This window comes from Pinus tabuliformis, chromosome 4_1 (assembly GCF_031772625.1).
Source record: "Pinus tabuliformis cultivar Carrire ecotype Pingquan chromosome 4_1, CPIR1, whole genome shotgun sequence".
Classification (NCBI taxonomy): domain Eukaryota; kingdom Viridiplantae; phylum Streptophyta; class Pinopsida; order Pinales; family Pinaceae; genus Pinus; species Pinus tabuliformis.
This window is the reverse complement of record NC_142303.1, coordinates 793,619,260-793,637,856: the sequence shown is the minus strand read 5'-3', so window position 1 is coordinate 793,637,856 and position 18,597 is coordinate 793,619,260. Positions and strand designations below refer to the sequence as shown.

Genomic DNA, 18,597 nt, shown 5'->3' with positions numbered 1-18,597 from the left:
ATACACAGTGGCAGCTTCAGCTCAAACCTTGGACCTGTAATAGAAGATAAGGAAGCTCAGAACAATCCACACATAGGCCCAGAGTTGTCCCTAGGAGGTTCGGTCTTCTGGCTAAAGAATTTAGCCCAGCAAACAGCCCTGCCAAGACAATAGCCTAGCCCTTCCTCCTTCGCTGGAAACACCTTTCTCCTGCGGCTATTTCAAAGAGTAAATATTGTGAGATAGATGTGTGAAATGAGGTAGTAGGTACTTCTATATATATTAGTCATTGGGGTTGAAGGAACGTGACTATTGGGCTTGATGAGCCAACATAAAGGAGAGGCCAACCTTGATAATTTATATGTGAGAGAACATAAATTCAAAAATCCATTTCTCATTATCCAAATTTGATGATCTATAGGTCGATTTTGGTCCTCTCGAAAAAAGGAGTTCAATGCCACAATTATCTTCCCCAAAGGAGTTGTCCAAAGTGGAATTTGGCCCTAGTTTCCATTTTTAACACTCCCTCTCAACTAGGGAGAATTCCACCTGTCAAACCATTAGCCATTGTCACTGTTCATTATGCCATTCTGTCATCATAAACCATCTTTGCAGCTCGTCTCATCTCTATTGAACACTGATATAGCTAATGAAGAAGAATTAATCTAGAGTGAGTCACAAGACGTTACCACTCTCCACTGACAACAGTCAGTCCACATAACCAAGGGTCAAACCCCAATCAGACTTGATCCCAAGTGAACAAGTTGTTGAACATCATGCATCCTAGACATAGGGAGTACGGCAGTACACGATGCGTCCATCGGTAGTGCTATGGTCCCTATCCACTTTTCCCAACTCATTGGCCAAATGAGAGGTACTTCCCATGTGTCCCGGACTACATGGATAGGATGATACTGGAGCAGTAGCAGGGAAAGAATAAATCACATCCTGCTCACAACCACACATAGGGAAAGGATGAACCACATCCTACAGTCACATATTACAACCATTGTAGGGAAAGGATAAAACACATCTACACGCATGCAAATTACCGAGAGTAGGGAAAGGATTAACCACGTACTACATGCATGCCAACCAGCAATCGTAGGAAGGATCCTACGCATGGGGAAAGGGTGAACCACATCCCACCAACATGTCAAGCATTGATCGTAGGGCATGAACATCCTACAAGTGGGGAAAGGATGAACTACATCCCTCTTACATGTCCACATGTGACAACAAGCAAATGCCTATATGCATCTCTCATTGGGGTATCCGCGAGAGAAGGTGAACCACTCATCCTACTCATATGCCATAGGAGAAGGTGAACCACTCATCCTATGCATATCTCATCAATTGTAGGGGAAGGCGAACCACTCACCCTATGTGTCATATATCATCATGAGGTATCACAAGGGAAGGTGAACCACTCACCTTGTACCTAGTGTACCTATAGAGGAAGGTGAACCACTCACCCTATGGTCGCTCATAACATCAAGAAGTACCTCAGGCCCCCAGAAGCTCCAGAGCTCAATGTCCAACTCAAGCGAGACCCTCTTAATAGGGTTTATCCATGACTTCCAGCCTTTCTCTGAAGGAAGATAATTCTGTCCTTACCAAGAGGTTAGCACGGATGACAGTAACCTTCACATTCAACCAGAAATAATAGAGCTTGATTGATTTCCTCTGTACCATATCTGAATAAAGGTATCCAATATAAGGAGTTGTCATGAATTCTTTAAAAGATGAATCGCAATATGCAACGATATTTACCAGCATGTGCTCAAATGGCTTATTGAAGAGCTTCCTCAACCAACTGGCTTCATAATCATGCATGTTGTTTTATATATTCAACCTCAATGGTGCTCTCAGAGCAACAGTCTTCAGTCTTTGATTCATCCACGAAATAAAGGTGGATTCCAGGAGATACAGAACTTCGATGTGCTCTTTCCATTCTTCACATAGACAGCTCACATTCCAGGTAAAGTACGTCAAGGCATAGATAGATAGGCGGCCCTAAAATATAGCAAGCTATATATATATGATCAGGTGTTTAATCAAAACACCAGAATCCCCACAAATCGTCTATGTTAAGCAAGAAGTGCATCAAGGCTAGGACTTTGACTTTAAAAGTCATCTCCCTCCCATTTTGATAAATGAGAGGACCGTCATCTGTTAATGGTTGCATCTGTGACCATGGCTTCCTCTAAGTATTGAGCTGTCTGCAACCTGCTATCTTTCCTGGTATTATTCCTTTAGTCCATTTGCCAAGATTGTTCTTTTAGTTAATGAATCATAATGCAGCTTTGGAGATATAGCTATACATTCTGCCAGGGATTTTGTAGCTCCCTCTGAAGTCTTGTTTTAGTTGGACATCAAGCCTTCATTAATCTGCCCCTCGATTTTAATATGAAGATTTATCATACAACAACTGCATCTGTAAATCTCTTTACTCCAAGTCAGAGAGAAAATTAGCATCATGGTCCTTCTTCACCCAGGGTGAAGAATGCCTCCCATGAGATCATCTAATCAACCAGATGATTCATGACGGCTACCAATCCATCATACGGAGGTCCTTCTCATCCAGGCATTTGAATCCATGCCACCATTCTTCATGAAGTCAATGATCCTCCCACTGTTCTTTATGATTATAGAGGCTGCTGCAAGGGACTGATCCATGTCCTTAAAAAAAACGTCGAAGGTTGCAACCTTCATTACAATATTTGATTGTTTCAAGATTTCCGTCTGATTAGACTCCAAACAGAGATCTCATGGATCTTTCCAGATTCTTAATAGGACATACTGATATAGACAGCTTCAAATCTGATTATGGCAGAGTTTTTGATTCAGAGTCCTGATCTAACATCTTCAGCCATACTCTAGAATTTGATATTGGATGATGAACACTTATAGTTGCCAAGAATCAATGATATAGAGATAGTACAATCGTTGACTTATTTCTCAAGTCAATGGAGGATCTGAACTGATTTATTTAGTTTATTAAGAGAAGTATTTTGTATCATTATTGGCATCATAAGCTCATAATCAACAATTTAACCAGATGTGAGGACTTGATGATGTACTCCTGTAATCTCTGAAGATGTCTACTCATGAAGAATATGCCACTGAAGATGCCTTCCAAGAATAGTATCCACAAGACTGTTGATTCATACTTCACTGTCAACCTATACACATCTTTGCCACAGCTATACAAGCCTGAGATGATCTTTCAGGATTACTTTTTTCAATGAGGTTGATATAGGGCTTCAAGTTGAATTTCAAAAACGATTCCAGTGTCTGAAGCTTTCCTTCTTTCCAACGTAACCAAATATTCACTCATGTGAACAACCTAGGATTTTGGTAGAAGCTCTTACTTAATCACAGTATTGTCACTGTAAATCAAAATTCTATAGACTCAAGTAGATCAGACTGTGTATATGTATATAAATATGCTGAAGTCGTTGTTCTTATTTCACTGAGACTCATACTCTCTCCACAGGTCAACGAATAATCTTCTTACTGTAGGAGACTGATAGCATGAGCTTTCTGTTGTGAGATGATAAGCCTTATTTCATAAACCTGAGATGGCATAAAACAAGACAACAGTGATATCCTTTACTGCTGATTCTGTTGAAATACTTTGAAATGTTGAGTCAGATTTACCACAGAATTTTCATGTAGACAAATCTTGGCACATAAGATTAGGAGTAGAATACTCAGAGTTTTGTTCTTCAGGAGGGTAGAATGACTTTTTCAGGACAGTATCTCAAATGAGTGTTGTTTGCTTCACCCCTCTATTCAAAGCCGCTATGTTTGAAACATGCTTTCATATTGTTTAAGGATCATATCAATCCAATGACTCGCTGTCTTCTCAGTTATAGTGCTTTTCTTTTGAATTAGAATGTTCCTTAGAAAGTCACCCTTACCAAGCACTTACAAAGCCTGATCTGAGGTCCTAGGAGGCTCCTTCAATTACTGATTTCTGCTTAGATTAGGGCTTGATATTACCATAATTTCAAAAACTAGAACTCACAGGGCACCACAGTCTAGGACACAGATTTTCATTCAATGTAGATGTCATGAATTATAGTTACATGATTGTTCAAACACCGTCCAAACATTGTATTTACAATGACTAAAATTTTGTCCAATCTTCATTACACACATGGACCTTTGATATAAGACATCATAAACAATGTTCTATCCCTAGCAAAAATACCCAAAGTTTTGAATATACCTTTTGGGTCACAGAGTTTTGTGTCTCTTTTCTGATGAATCTCGGCAGCATAGGTAATACTCTTGACCCTGGTTATTGAAATTGCCTTGCTTTATCCTTTTGGGAATGAACGGCCTTACTCCAGCTGTATGATTGGTGTTTTGTCCCTTCAAAACAAGTATTGCAGCTCTTCAAGTAAGATACCACAGTGGCTCAGCCCCATCTCCAAAGTCAAGGAAGATTTCAACCTGAAAAATAGAATATCCTTCCACAGACAAATGCCCATGAGTGTCTTTGAATTCGGCTAGAAATAAGGAATTAGACATTCAAAATGAGCACAGATTTGACCTACTCATCGTAACTATGCCCAAAAATTTGATTTAATGCCACAAGGAGCTCGGCCTGGGAATGCCTCAGAATTTTGATGTGATGGGGATTTGTCAACAAGTTTCTTAGTGATTGCATTCTCTCTTTCTTGGGCTTGTCCTCACCTAGCTCTGATCCCATGTTAAATTTAGAACATGTTCCAAATTTAACAGGTCCGCACTACTTTGTTGGCATCAGAGAGACAATCTATGGATAGACAACTACAATCAATCCAGAATACATGGGCAGAAACAGGGGTGTCCATCATTTCTGATGGATGGAGAGACCAAAGAAATCGCCCATTAATTAATGTTATTACAATATGCCCCAAAGGGGCAATGTTTTTTAATGTTGTTGATCGCAGTGGAATAAAGAAAGATGCATTTTTCATATCCACAATTCTTATTGATGCAATAGAAAGTGTGGAGCCACATAATGTTGTCCAAATTATTACAGACAATGCACACGTTTGTAAAGTTGCAGGTTTGATTGTGGAGAGTCGATATGATCACATCTTTTGGATTCCATGTGCAGTACATTCATTGAACCTTATGCTTGCCAAGATTGATGAGATTGAATGGATTAATGAAATATATGTAGCAGCAAAAGAAATCCAAATGTTCATAACCAATCATTCAATGTCCCAGGCCATATATCAAGGTTTTGCAAAGTTGGAGCTACTGAAAGTACTCTTTTTTTAATCAATATTATTTGTATTGGAAATTCTTAATTTTAATTACAAATTTATATATGATTTCTCATTTGAGATTTGACTTTTTGAAACTTGTAAGTTGTTGAAACCCATTTTGCCTCCCACACTCTTGTCATAAAGAGGCTTGTGGAGGTGAGACAAACATTACAAGCAATGGTCATTGACCCTCTTTGGGAATCATGGAGGACTTCCACTTCTGATAGAGGGCAAAAAATCAAGTCCATCATTCTTGATGATGCATGGTGGCATAAGGTCCAATACCTTCCATGGTTTACTAAACCAATCTTGGCCTTGATCAGGACATCTGACATAGATACACCTTGCTTGGGGGAAGTTTATGAAAACATTTATAGTATGATGGAGAGGATAAGGGAAATTATTAAGGCAAGTGAAAATGACATTTTTGAAACATTTTATTATGAAGTGAAAAACATAGTTACCGAAAGGTGGAACAAAATGACCACACCATTACACCTTTTGGCCTATACATTGCACCTCAAATATTATCATTCCAAAATTTTGTCTTTACCTGGTAAAACAACATCAAACAAGGATTTTAAAGTGAAATAAGGATAAAAGACATCTTTGAGGAAAATATATAGAGATGTGGGAGTTGCAATGAAAGTACACCAAGAATTTGGAGGATTTGTACAATCTACTAGTAACTTTTCAAATCCAGTAGTTATGGATGATCGAGGGCATCCTGATCCTATTACTTAGTGGGGATAGTATTCATCTCTCGACTCTAGCCACTAGGTTCTTATCACAAGTTGTTAGTTCCTCATCAGCTGAGAGGAATTGGAATACATATGGCTTCATCCATTCATTGAAGCGAAACAAGCTAGGAGCAGCAAAGGTTGAGGATCTTGTGTATGTTCATTCCAACCTCCATCTTCTATCACATGCTAAACCAAAGTATAAAAAAGGTCCATGCCACTCTTCCAATTTATCAATATATAGACCAAAAAGAGTAGGGGATAGAGGGCAACCTTGCTTGACTCCAATGTCACTTCTAAAGCTTTCTGAAATACCTGCTGAGTTTCTAATTTTGACTTTCACTTCTTCATAAAGTCTATGGACAGCGGCTCTATAATACACAAGAATTTCAAGTTCTTCCATTCTATGCCACAACTTATCCCTAGGGACTGTGTCAAAAGCTTTTTTGAAGTCAACAAAGCAGCTAAATACTTCTTCTTTGTTCTCCCAAACCTTTTCAACAATGTGATACCATGATCCACTGTAAAAAAAATTGGCCCAAAACCCGCTTGTCCTCTTCCCCTCTTTTGTTAACTTTAGCTATGTTCTATGTTAGAGCAATTTATTTCAATTTTCACAGTTAGCTCAATATCTTTTCCAGATTAGCAATCACATCAGCATTAAAGTAAACTGCAGATAAAACATAAACATAAATCGCAGAAGACAAGCCAAGATAAGAGGACACAAGATGTGGCGCTAGCCAGGGACAAACTCCAATGTGGGGAAACCCTTGATCAATTCTTCTTATATGTTCTTCAATAGTTCAGCAGAGAGAGAGAGATAGTACATTTACAACAGAAGTCAACATTTTGACTTAGAGCATATATCTTCTCTAAGAAGATGATACATGAGATCAGTTGAAGACATGTTGCTTCAACTGATTCTCCAAGATGACGACTTCACCTATCATCATGTTGCATCTCATCATCATGTTGTACCTCACCGTGTTGCACCATGCTACACCCATCATCACAATGTTGGACCTCATGACCATGTTGTACACATCATACCTATGTTGCATCTCATCATGCTTCACTAACCATGACTGTACCCATCATTGTACTACTGAGCTCTTCATTGCACTATGTTGCACTGTACTTGCAGCTCCCATTGTTGTACCAATGTTGCACCATGTACCATTGACCACCATGCTGCTCCATAACTTCTGTCATGCTGCCATACTGCCTTAGTCATGCTGCCACACAGCCTTAGTAGCTAGATAGACTATGATCCCACAGTCCTAGGAAACACACATTGTTGATTTGTGTGTTATAGGAGCTAGATATGGGTAGTAGTTCCTTTATCTAGACTGCTAATAAGAACCTTTTGTGACAGCACATAGGATCCCCTCACCTAAAGAGACCTCTCTCTTTAATTTGATTGGGCTTTAGGACAGTGGGCAAGATGTGCACCTAAAACACAACAATGTCTCTTTCTTACAGTAGGTAGGAGGTGTAGACGATTGTGTTTGCTGATGTTCCTTACTGTGACTAGTTAGGGCACCCATGTGCTACAACAACCCTCAAACAATCACCTAAAACATCCCTCAAAAACTGCGGCCTTGTCAAGGGAGGGTCTCCTCCATTCGTGTCATTGTTCTAGGTACTTTTCAGCCCAAGAAGCCTCCATGCTATCCCTATTTTAGATACACAAGGCCTACGACCTACCACAAGGATTGTTGTCACCTATTAGCCAACCACACAGTGTCACCCTTACCTTAGAGCTGCCCACAAACAGTCTGCAATTCTCCTTACCTAACTCGGCCTCTTTGTAGCATGGAAAAACCCTCCACGCAGTGACCAAGAGGTTTTATCAGCACTAAAACACCCATGCTATCCCTACCTTCTTTGCTGGTTAGGGCAACGATTTAGAGAACCTCTTTACTGCCTCTTTTCCAGCGTTTAAGGGTTGTCTCAAACAGCGTATAGATTAGGGCATTTAGGGTATGATAAGACTGCGTTTAGGGTCAGCTGTTAGGCCTCCTTCACCGTGCTAGATCTCCCTTTGAACTGCGGCCAAACCTTCACAAGACCTGCGGCTAGGGCATCCTTCTTTTACAGCGAATAGGGTCTCCTTCTAGACCTGCGTTTAGGGCTTCCTCCTCTTAGACTTCTCTTCCACTAAAACCCAAAACAAGTGGAGAGAAATCAAGAGTGAAGTGTGTGTCCAAAATTCCAAATGACAATCAAGTCACCTCTTTTTATACTAAAATGTTGAGCACATGTGGGGTTTATTTGGTTGTTGGCCGACCTTGACGAATTGTCTTATAACACAAATAAATTCATAAATCCATGAATACTTATCAAAATCGGATATTCTTTAGATCAATCCTACACCTCTCGATGAGAGGGATCCAAGAAAAATATCAGCTGCCATAAATAAGATGACCCACAAGGAGTTTGGCCCTAGTTTCCAATTTTAACACTCCCTCTCAACTAGGGAGAACTCCATCCGCTGATCCATCTGTCCGACTGTACTATCTCTGCCATCAGTGCCCTGCACTGCTCTGCTCTGCTCTACTCTGATCTGCTCTGCTCTGCTCTGCTCTACTCTGATCTGCTCTGCTCTGCCCTATTGAACCATGAAGAAGAAGAATTGATCGAGAATGTCTCACACCATTCTCTACTGACCCAAAGTCAGTTTCATATGAAGAGAGTGTGTCATACCACTCTTACTGACACGAAGTCAATTCCATTAATCCCAGATCAATATCACAAGAGAGTGTCTCAAACCACTCATACTGATCCCAGATCAGTTTCATTGACCCCAGATCAATAGAGGTCATCCTAGCATAGGGAGTACGGTAGATACAACGATGCGTCCATTGATAGTCCTATTATGGTCCCTAACCCCATTTCCCTGCTCATTGATCAGATGAGAGGTACTTCCCTGCTCATGAGTAGGATGCCTCGACAAGAGAACTAATCATCCTGTCCTACAGGCTACAGGAGAACTAATCATCCTGGCTCACAGGAGAACAAATCATTTTGTCCCAAAGTTGCCTCGGGGTCGACAAGAGAACTAATCATCCTGTCCTACAGGCTACAGGAGAACTAATCATCCTGGCTCACAGGGGAACGAATCATCCTGTCCCAAAGTCACCTCAAGGTGTCACAAGGGAAGGCTAAGCTATTCACCTTGTACACAGCGCACCATTAGGGGAGGGTGAGTTGCCCTATGGTCGTGTGTTGCTCCAGTAAGTACCCCAAGCCCCCTAGAGCTCCCAGAGCTCAATGCATGCAACATGCTCTCTCAACAACTCCAAGTCGTTCAGGAAAGTCATAGATTTGACCTTTCCCAAGGGCTTTGACAAAATGTCTACGACCTGTACATCAATCTCAATGCGATGGAGCCTCCTCGCTTATCGACTTACCATATCCCAGATAAGGTAGTATCTGATGTCTATCTGCTGGAGAAATCATCAAATACGGGATTCCTCAACAATCGAATCCCCCCTGGTTGTCACAGAGGATCACGGTGGTATTCATCATGTGTACAAATAGCTCACTGAAGAGCTTCCACAACCAAGCAGCTTCATACGAGATCATACTCGTGGCTATGTATTCGGTCTCGGCGGTGCTTCTAGCAACCGACTTCTGCTTCCTGCTCATCCATGATATCGAAGCAGAACCCAAAAGAACCAGCACTGAGAAGTGCTCTAGTGATCCTCCATACTGCCAGCCCAGTCAGCATTCGAATAATCATGCAGCTTCATATTTCCGGGAGTGTATCTCAATTCATGAGAGATTGTGCCCCGAAGATATCTCAGAAGATTCTTGGCACCAATTCAGTGAGGCTCAACCAAATATGAGCTCACCATGCTAGCTGCAAAACATATATTTGGACAGAAGTTCACCAAGAACATCAATGCAAATGAGTTTATGAAACTCAGAGGCATTTCCCAAATCTGGTCCGGCATCACCATCATATAACTTCTGAAAGTTAAGATCCTCGAGGTAGTCATGGGCTTGCAATTTACCATTCCATATCCAGAATCCAACTCCCTCTTACTTCTGCAAGTGAGAGGGTCTGCACCTATCAGAAATAGGTCGTTCTCAGAAGGTGTCGGTATGAGAGGTCTATCATCCACAACCTTCAAACAATGGTTTGGATCGGCTTCACTCTTAGTGAATCTCAGCTTCATCTGACAGCTATCAATCCTCTCATATCAAACCCAGGGTGATTTGCTTCAAGCCATAGAGGGATTTCTTCCACCTGCACACATGAGATTCCCGATCATGAATCTCAAACCTCCTCGGGTTGTTCCAAACCTGTGGACCTGCTATATGAGGGGAATGGTCCCCTTGTAAGATTTTCCTTCGGTACATCTCAGACATGTACCTTCATGCTCCTTTTGAATTCAGGCATCTCTGTCATCATCTGACTCACAGACCTTCGGTGCTATGTGTCAACTGACATGGTCCCCAATGGACTTTCTACAATTTGATACAAATTGCCAACCCTAAACCCACGAGTAAAAGCATATTTTAAAATTCTATTCTCAAACATGTACCTTTCCATCGATGAATGCCACCCTGAAACCTTTGACTTCCATTGCCGAAATGGACACCAAATTAGAGAGAGAGCACCCTTCTATTCGATGGAGGGCCTTGAAGCACTACAATCAATAAGCCAAATTCCCAAAGAATCTGAAGGAGAGGGCCAATACAAGATAACACTTCTTTATCTTATCAGAAACAACATTTGATTCTTCATACCTGGGGTTCCTTGCTTTCTCTAAAGAGTCGGTCGTTTCCTTGATGACCTGCACTGTCATTCCTCTGATCATTGAAGATGTCCCTGGAATGATTGTTATCATCATCAAGTGATGTGTCCCTGCCATTCGGACACTCCTTCGCATAATGGCCGAACTTATTTCAACCAAGGCATCTGCCTTTTCTTCCTCCCTTAGATCCGGACTTCCCATAGAAGTGATCTTCAGGTAGGCCATTAGAAACTTCCGCTGCACCATTCTGATAATATTCTCTGCTTCAACTTCACCCTTGGTGAATTAGAAGAGGGATGAGGAATCCATTGATCCTTTTGTCCTTTCCCAACTGCCTTCGGTGATTGCTCTTTCACTCTTGCTTGGGCTTTGTCTTCACCTCAACTCCGATACCATGTTAACTTTAGGTATGTTCCATGCTAGAGCAATTTATTTCAATTTTCACAATTACCTCAATATCTTTTCCATATTAGCAATCACATCAGCATTAAAGTAAACTACAGATAGAACATAAACATAAATCGCAAAAGACAAGCCAAGACAAGAGGACACAAGATATGGCGCTAGCCAGAGACAAACCCCAATGTGGGGAAACGCTTGATCAATTCTTCTTATATGTTCTTCAATAGTTCAGCAGAGAGAGAGAGAGAGATAGTACATTTACAACAGAAGTCAACATTTTGACTTAGAGCATAGATCTTCTCTAAGAAGATGATACATGAGATCAATTGAAGACATGTTGCTTCAACTGATTCTCCAAGGTGACTCCTTCACCTATCATCGTGCTGCATCTCGTCATCATGTTGTACCTCACCATGCTGCACCATGCTGCACCCATCATCACAATGCTAGACCTCATGACCATGTTGTACACATCATACCTATGCTGCATCTCATCATGCTTCACTAACCATGACTGTACCCATCACTGTACTGTTGAGCTCTTCATTGCACTGTACTTGCAGCTCCCATTGTTGTACCAATGTTGCACCATGTACCATTGACTACCATGCTGCTCCATAACTTTTGTCATGCTGCCACACTGCCTTACTCATGCTGCCACACAACCTTAGTAGCTAGATAGACTATGATCCCACAGTCCTAGGAAACACACAATGTTGATATGTGTGTTAGAGGAGCTAGGTATGGGTAGCAGTTCCTTTATCTAGATTGCTGATAAGAACCTTTTGTGACAGCACATAGGATCTCCTCATCTGAAGAGACCTCTCTCTTTAATTTGACTGGTCTTTAGGACAGCGGACAAGATGTGCACCTAAAACACAACAATGTCTCTTTCTTACAGCAGATAGGAGGTGTAGAAGACTATGTTTGTTGTTGTTCCTTACTGTGACTGGTTAGGGCATCCATGTGCTACAACAACCCTCAAACAGTCACCTAAAACACCCCTCAAAAACTGCGGCCTTATCAAGGGAGTGTCTCCTCCATTCGTGTCACTGTTCTGGGTACATTTCAGCCCAAGAAGCCTCCACGCTATCCCTATTTTAGTTACGCAAGGTCTGCGGTCTACCACAGGGATTGTTGTCACCTATTAGCCAACCAAATAGTGTCACCCTTACCTTAAAGCTGCCCACAAACAGTCTACAATTCTCCTTACCTAACTCGGCCTCTTTGTAGCATGGAACAACCCTCCACGCAGTCACCAAGAGGTTCTAACAACCCTAAAACACCCACGTTGTCCCTACCTTCTTTGCTGGTTAGGGCAGCGAGTTAGAGAGCCTCTTTACTGCCTCTTTTCCAGCGTCTAAGGGTTGTCTCAAACAGCGTATAGATTAGGGCATCTAGGGTATGATAAGACTGCGTTTAGGGTCAGCTGTTAGGCCTCCTTCACCGTGCTAGATCTCCCTTTGAACTGCGGCCAAACCTTCACAAGACCTGCGGCTAGGGCATCCTTCTTTTACAACGAATAGGGTCTCCTTCTAGACTTGCGTTTAGGGCTTCCTCCTCTTAGGCTTCTCTTCCACTAAAACCCAAAACAAGTGGAGAGAAATCAAGAGTGAAGTGTGTGTCAAATGACAATCAAGTCACCTCTTTTTATACTAAAACGTTGAGCACATGTGGGGTTTATTTGGTTGTTGGCCGACCTTGACAAATTGTCTTATAACACAAATAAATTCATAACTCCATGAATACTTATCGGAATTGGATGATCTTTAGATCAATCCTACGCCTCTCGATGAGAAGGATCCAAGAAAAATATCAGCTGCCATAAATAAAATGACCCACATGGACTTTGGACCTAGTTGCCAATTTTAACATCTTTTCTTTTACTTCTACCCACTTACTAATTATGTCTTCTACCATGCTGCCGAAAAGCTTTGCAAACAAAGGATTGATCATAATTGTTTTATAGTTGGATGGATTGTCTCCACTTTTAAAAAAGGGTATTGCTAGGCTAGTTGTCCAGTCTCTTGGGAATCCTTGTTGAATGATGTTGTTGAATATTTCTATGATGTGCGGTGCAAGAGTGTTCATTCCCCATTTTAGATACTCTGCTTGAAGGTCAACCAAGTCCTTTGCCTTTCCTGTTTTCAGCTTCTTAATTCCATTTTCCACCTCCTGTAACATGAAGAGCTTTAAATTTGTGTTGATCCTGGGGGGGGGCTCCGCCTCCGATTCTTTCTCATAGAGTTGCCTTGCACATTCAAACCATTGATTGGTTGTAATATTATTTTCAATTTGATTCTTCCTTGGTTGCAGTTCCTGTCAGAAAAGCTTTAGAAAATGAGGAGACTCTCCTCATTCGTGCATCATGTGAGTTTGAAGAGAGAGCTCTTGGCGAGAGTTGGAAGAGGAAGTTGAGGGCTTTGGAGCCCTAGCTATCATAGCAGACTTCAGTGTTGCAATGAGACACCCTAGTTTGGGATTTGTGAGTGAAATCACTCAGATTTCACCGTTGGGCTTCAATGGAGAACAAGATTTCCAGAAAAATATGGAGGTATTAATGTGTTATCAGTTGATTTTAGAAGTTTATTTGGTGTTCTCTATATCTCTTTTGCAGATGGAGGACCTATCAGAAATTTGAGCCTGAGAATCGAGCTTCAAGACTCAAAACATGGCTGAGTTCAAAGTCTGGTGTGGCCTTTCCCATTGTAGTGGCAGTTTGCAGACACTAGGAGTTCGATTGAGCAGCACGAGTACCCAGACTGGACTACTCCTTTATCTCATTTGTGGACGGGATACCCATGTCACCTGGGCTGCATATTGTTGCAAAACTGAGGGTAATGGCCGTGGAGCAGACTCAGTAGCTTAACCAGGCCTAATAACTTAACTCTGGGCTGTGTATTGTTTGGAGGATGGAACGTATGAACTGAAGGAGATAAGACACTGCTACAGGCAGGTCGTATCACACATTTGGGGCATCAAATCACTTCTCAAGGGGCTGCATTTCCCTTCTGAGCATAGCCACAAATTCTGGAGCATTATACAGACAGTCAAAGAACTATTCCTCGCTGCTGTAGCTTCATTAAGGTGACTGTGTACTGTCCCAAGGCATATTTGAAGAGGATTGCTGCTGTCAAAAGACCCTGGTGCAATGTGAAACCGTGTAGCCAATTTCTGGAACAACGTGTGGGTTGCTGGAGCTCTCTGAGGCTGTGTTGGACAGTGTGTAGCAGTGGCACGGCTTAGTATGCAAAGGGGTCACACTCTCAACAATTTCTGAGCAGTGTATGATATTTTTTATATGTGCAGGAGCGCCATTTCTATATCTGTTAACAGCCACAAATGCCAGGTGCCAAATCGTTATCTCTGTTGCGTATTTCATGTGTTGGTTGGTAGTATGAGGACCGTTGTGTAGTTCTGGGCCAGCGTATTTAATTCTGGGCGATGTCTTCATTACCAAAGGCTGAAACGAAATGCTGAAGGGACTGTTATTTGCATTTAAAATTCATTCCAAGGCTGCAAATAATTATCAGGTTCTATTGTCCCAATAACCTCTATGTATTTAAATTTTTTTATGAAGAAAATACTTTCTATGGATGTCATTCCCTCATATCAGTTGTGTATTGAGTTCTAAGTTTATCACAAACATTATATATATTTATTTGAAATCTGTTCATGAACAATAAACTCTGAGAAAAGCATTCTGGGCATGAAATTCCTATTAAACCATCTACAAAATTAGGCACTTGAACTGTTTGACGGAAAGCACCAATGAAGTTTCCTAAAACACAAACTCAGTACCTGATAACTCAAGGGTGGTGGCTGCCTGAAAGTAGTAATCTGACCGAACCAGAAGAATTTTTTCCGCAAAATGAACTTACAGCAGTGATTGACACTCGAACAAGAAGCATGCTTTCAGACTATTATTAGGGAACAAGATGTGCAACAATTATTAGAATCAATGTGAACTGGCCCTGGTTAATTTACAACAAATTGGAAAGTCACAACCTTAACTGCAACTGGAAAATCCCAGTAGAATTCAGAGACCCTGATTGATAACTGATTGGTGATATCTAAATCTAATATCACCGGCAATATCGGTGACATGCATTGTGGTTTGTTATCTATGTGATGTGTATAAATACAAGTTATTACTACATTAGCATATACCTATGATTGGATTTCGTTGCACCTTAATAATTAATATGATCTTGGATGCTTGTGTGGGTTTGCTCAGATCGTTATGTCAAACTAAAATTGAGTGGCAAGGCTATGCAAAATTCATGTTGATTTGGCAAAACGTGGAAAGAAGATGAAACACAGTGGCAAAGAAAATGAAATACAACCATTTAGCTCCAGAGAAGGTCTTGCCGAGCAATAAATCCACCAGCGACATCTTTTTGCCTCTGCGATCTGCAATCCCTGGCCCTCTTTTTGACAAAGGTTCAGGTCTGGAAATCCGCCAGAAAATCTGTAGGGTGTTTTCAGCGGGTCTGAATGTTCAATTTAAATGATAGAACTCGTAGAGATGTAGCAGAGTCCTTTTAGTGGAATGTGTTGACTCTCTTGGGCTTCCGCAAAAGCCTTTAAAGTTTTGGGTTGAAGGACGGTCATGTAGCGTTTGAAAGTGAATAGAAATAGTCTCAATTAAACCCAGGCCGATCAAGCTAACATAATACGGAAAGACGTGTTCCTCTGTCTTGACCTTGTATTGGACAAGAGGTCTTTGCATTAGGAGATGGTGCCTTGGTAAAGGTATTGTTCCTACTTCAAAAATAAGAAAAGGATAAGAAACCTGATCAATATGGGAATAATTTTCTGACAAGTTTATATGCAATGGGAAGTTAAGTTTTTTAATTTATTAAAAATAAGTTCTTTCGTATATTTTTGTGTGGGATAAGGTTTTCTGACGGTGATTTTTTATGTTTCATTTGGGTGATTTTTTTTTTAGGTTTCATCTATAATTTGAATACCGGTTAATTTGAAACTTGTTCGATCAAATATTTTTTATGTGATTTTTTCTGAAAATCTTTATAAATTAACTAGATATTTAATCTATCGAAGTCATCCGGGATCACATTCTTTTTGGGCCACACAGCGCTAAGTTGATTAGAATTTTTAGTATGTTTACTCAAAGGGGCACAATCACCCCGTGAGATTTGTTCCTAGTTCACTTTATTAACAAAGCCTATCCTCAACTAAGTATGCTAATAAACTTGAGTTATCACTAATTATTAAAATAAATGTGTATTAAAATAATGTGAACAACTTTATTTTAAAAATTTATTAAAAAATATTTAATTAGTTTATAATTCAATAAAAAAAAATATAAAATATTATTAATTTCACATTTATTTTTAAAATATTAAATACAATATATATTCTTATTATATTTTTATTAAAAAATTATTTATCAATTATAAATAGAATTATTTTGAGAGCAGTGGTGCATAGGTTGTATGAAGAGGTGAAAGTCAAAATTAGAACTTAACCAAGCATTTCTAAAAGTAGGTTGCCCACTATCTCCTACTTTTTTTGGTTTATATATCGACAAGCTTGAGGAGTGGTTAAATTCGCAAGGAGGTGATGGTATCTATTTGGGCAAGTTTGTTATAAGGGTTCTTTTGTATGAAATTGGCCTTATTCTGATTGCTAAATCGGTTCTTGGTTTGCAAAAGCACTTACTATCCCTTGAGCATTTTTGTAGAAGTGTGGGGATGCAAGTCAATATCAACAAAACGAAAGTAGTGGTTTTCTCTAAGAAAAGAAAACATAACCATCATAAGTTCTACTTTGAAGGCAACATTCCGGAAGAAGTTGCGGATTACAAATACCTTGGAATTTACTTCAACAAAAATCTAAGTTGGGATGGTTGTAGAAAGAAAAGAACTTTGGGGGGTTGGAAAGCATTTTATGATTTCAAAATAGGAGTAGAGAGATAGAGTTATGGAACTAGAAAACCACTCAAACTCTTTTTGGGCTTCTAGTGATTCTGGTGATTCTCTATGGTTGTGAACTATGGGCCAGCAGTGCATCCGACATGCAGTGGAGACAAATTGAGAAAATTCTGAAGTGTTTGATTACAAACAAATTCAAGATTAAAAGTGCAGTTCTTTATGTTATCTTGTTAAGTGAAACAGGGACTGCTCCTATTGAAGCAATTGCTATGGTGCGAGTCATAAGGTATTTAAAAAAAATTGAGCAAATGGAAGAGGGTAGATGGCCTAAGGCTGTCTTTAATGACAGATTGTGCAAGAGAAAAAAAAAAACTTGGATGCAGCAAAATAACAAATGGTTTAGCAAATGGGGTATTTGCTTGAACGTGTGTCCCATAAACAGCAAAGAGATAAAAGCTTTTATTATGGAAAAGTTCCACAAGCGTACTTGGGATAAGGAGCTAGGAAGACAGAAAAAAATATTGTATTGAAGTGTTTAATCTCACTCATAGACATCAACAAAAAGCATACATAGAGGTCAATATCTCTTAGAGAGCCAAAATCCTTCTTGTTCAGTTAAGGACTAATTCTCATCAACTCCGTTGTGAAACAAGGTGCTAGAAAAGGCCAAAAGAAGTGTGGGAGGAAAGAGTATGCATTTTTTGTTCTTCCGAAAAGTGGAAACAAAAAAACATTTCATTTTAGAATGTGACGCCTTCAAAGACAACAGGGAAAGTTATGCAGATATGTTGGCAGCTTGCTCTTGGAATAATCTATTTAGCAAGGGGTTTGTCGAGAAGCTGGGAGCATTTATTTTGAAGCTTCACAGAAAAAGAGCCAAATACATCAAGCAGATGAAGAAGCAATCTATCTCATAGGCTATCTTTAGTCTCATAGATGTTAAAATAATTTCTTTCTTTCTTCTTTTTTCTATAAAAATTTTGTTTGAAAGTGTTTTTAGTTTTCTAAAAATATGTAATTAAGGTGATTATAATAAAATTTAAAAAAAAAAAAAAATTAAAGAGATTTAAAAAAAAAAATCTTTGAATTTTAAATAGATTTTGTAAATTGTACCTAAAAAAAGTACAAGTATATATATATATATAAAAATAAATAATGAAACAACCGTGTAAATTAGATATTTACTTTGCCATGAAAACTAGATTATATTATTAATAGCAAAAGAAATTCCATCCTCTTTAAAGCAAGGAGCAAATTTATATAATTAAGTCCAAGCATAGGGTTGATTTTAAGATAAAATAAAAATGCTTTTTAAGGTATGTATTATTTTATAATAGCATGGTAAATTTTCTTAAATTTAGAAATTAAGATAATGTAAGAGCTTAGTACTCATGGTAAATTCATTTTTATGGCTTTTGTATTGAATATGTGGTCGAAAAGTTAGACAAATGATATGATGTGACAATGTAAATATTTATTTTGAATTGAAAAAAAAATTGTGTTTGTGTGTTATCATTCTTGAAAATATATTAAAGGCTATCAT

General features: G+C 39.6%; 1 protein-coding gene across 1 annotated transcript in view; it reads right to left on the bottom strand.

Annotated features, from left to right (window-relative positions):
* Nucleotides 1–15,842, bottom strand: part of LOC149178587 (uncharacterized) — a 68,437-nt gene extending 52,595 nt beyond the window's left edge. Inside the window, exon 1 of the mRNA XM_089420391.1 lies at nt 15,504–15,842. Coding sequence (XP_089276517.1) covers nt 15,504–15,553 — 50 coding nt within the window. The 5' untranslated portion in view covers nt 15,554–15,842. The remainder of the gene's footprint in view (nt 1–15,503) is intronic.
* Between the last annotated feature and the right edge of the window lie 2,755 nt (nt 15,843–18,597).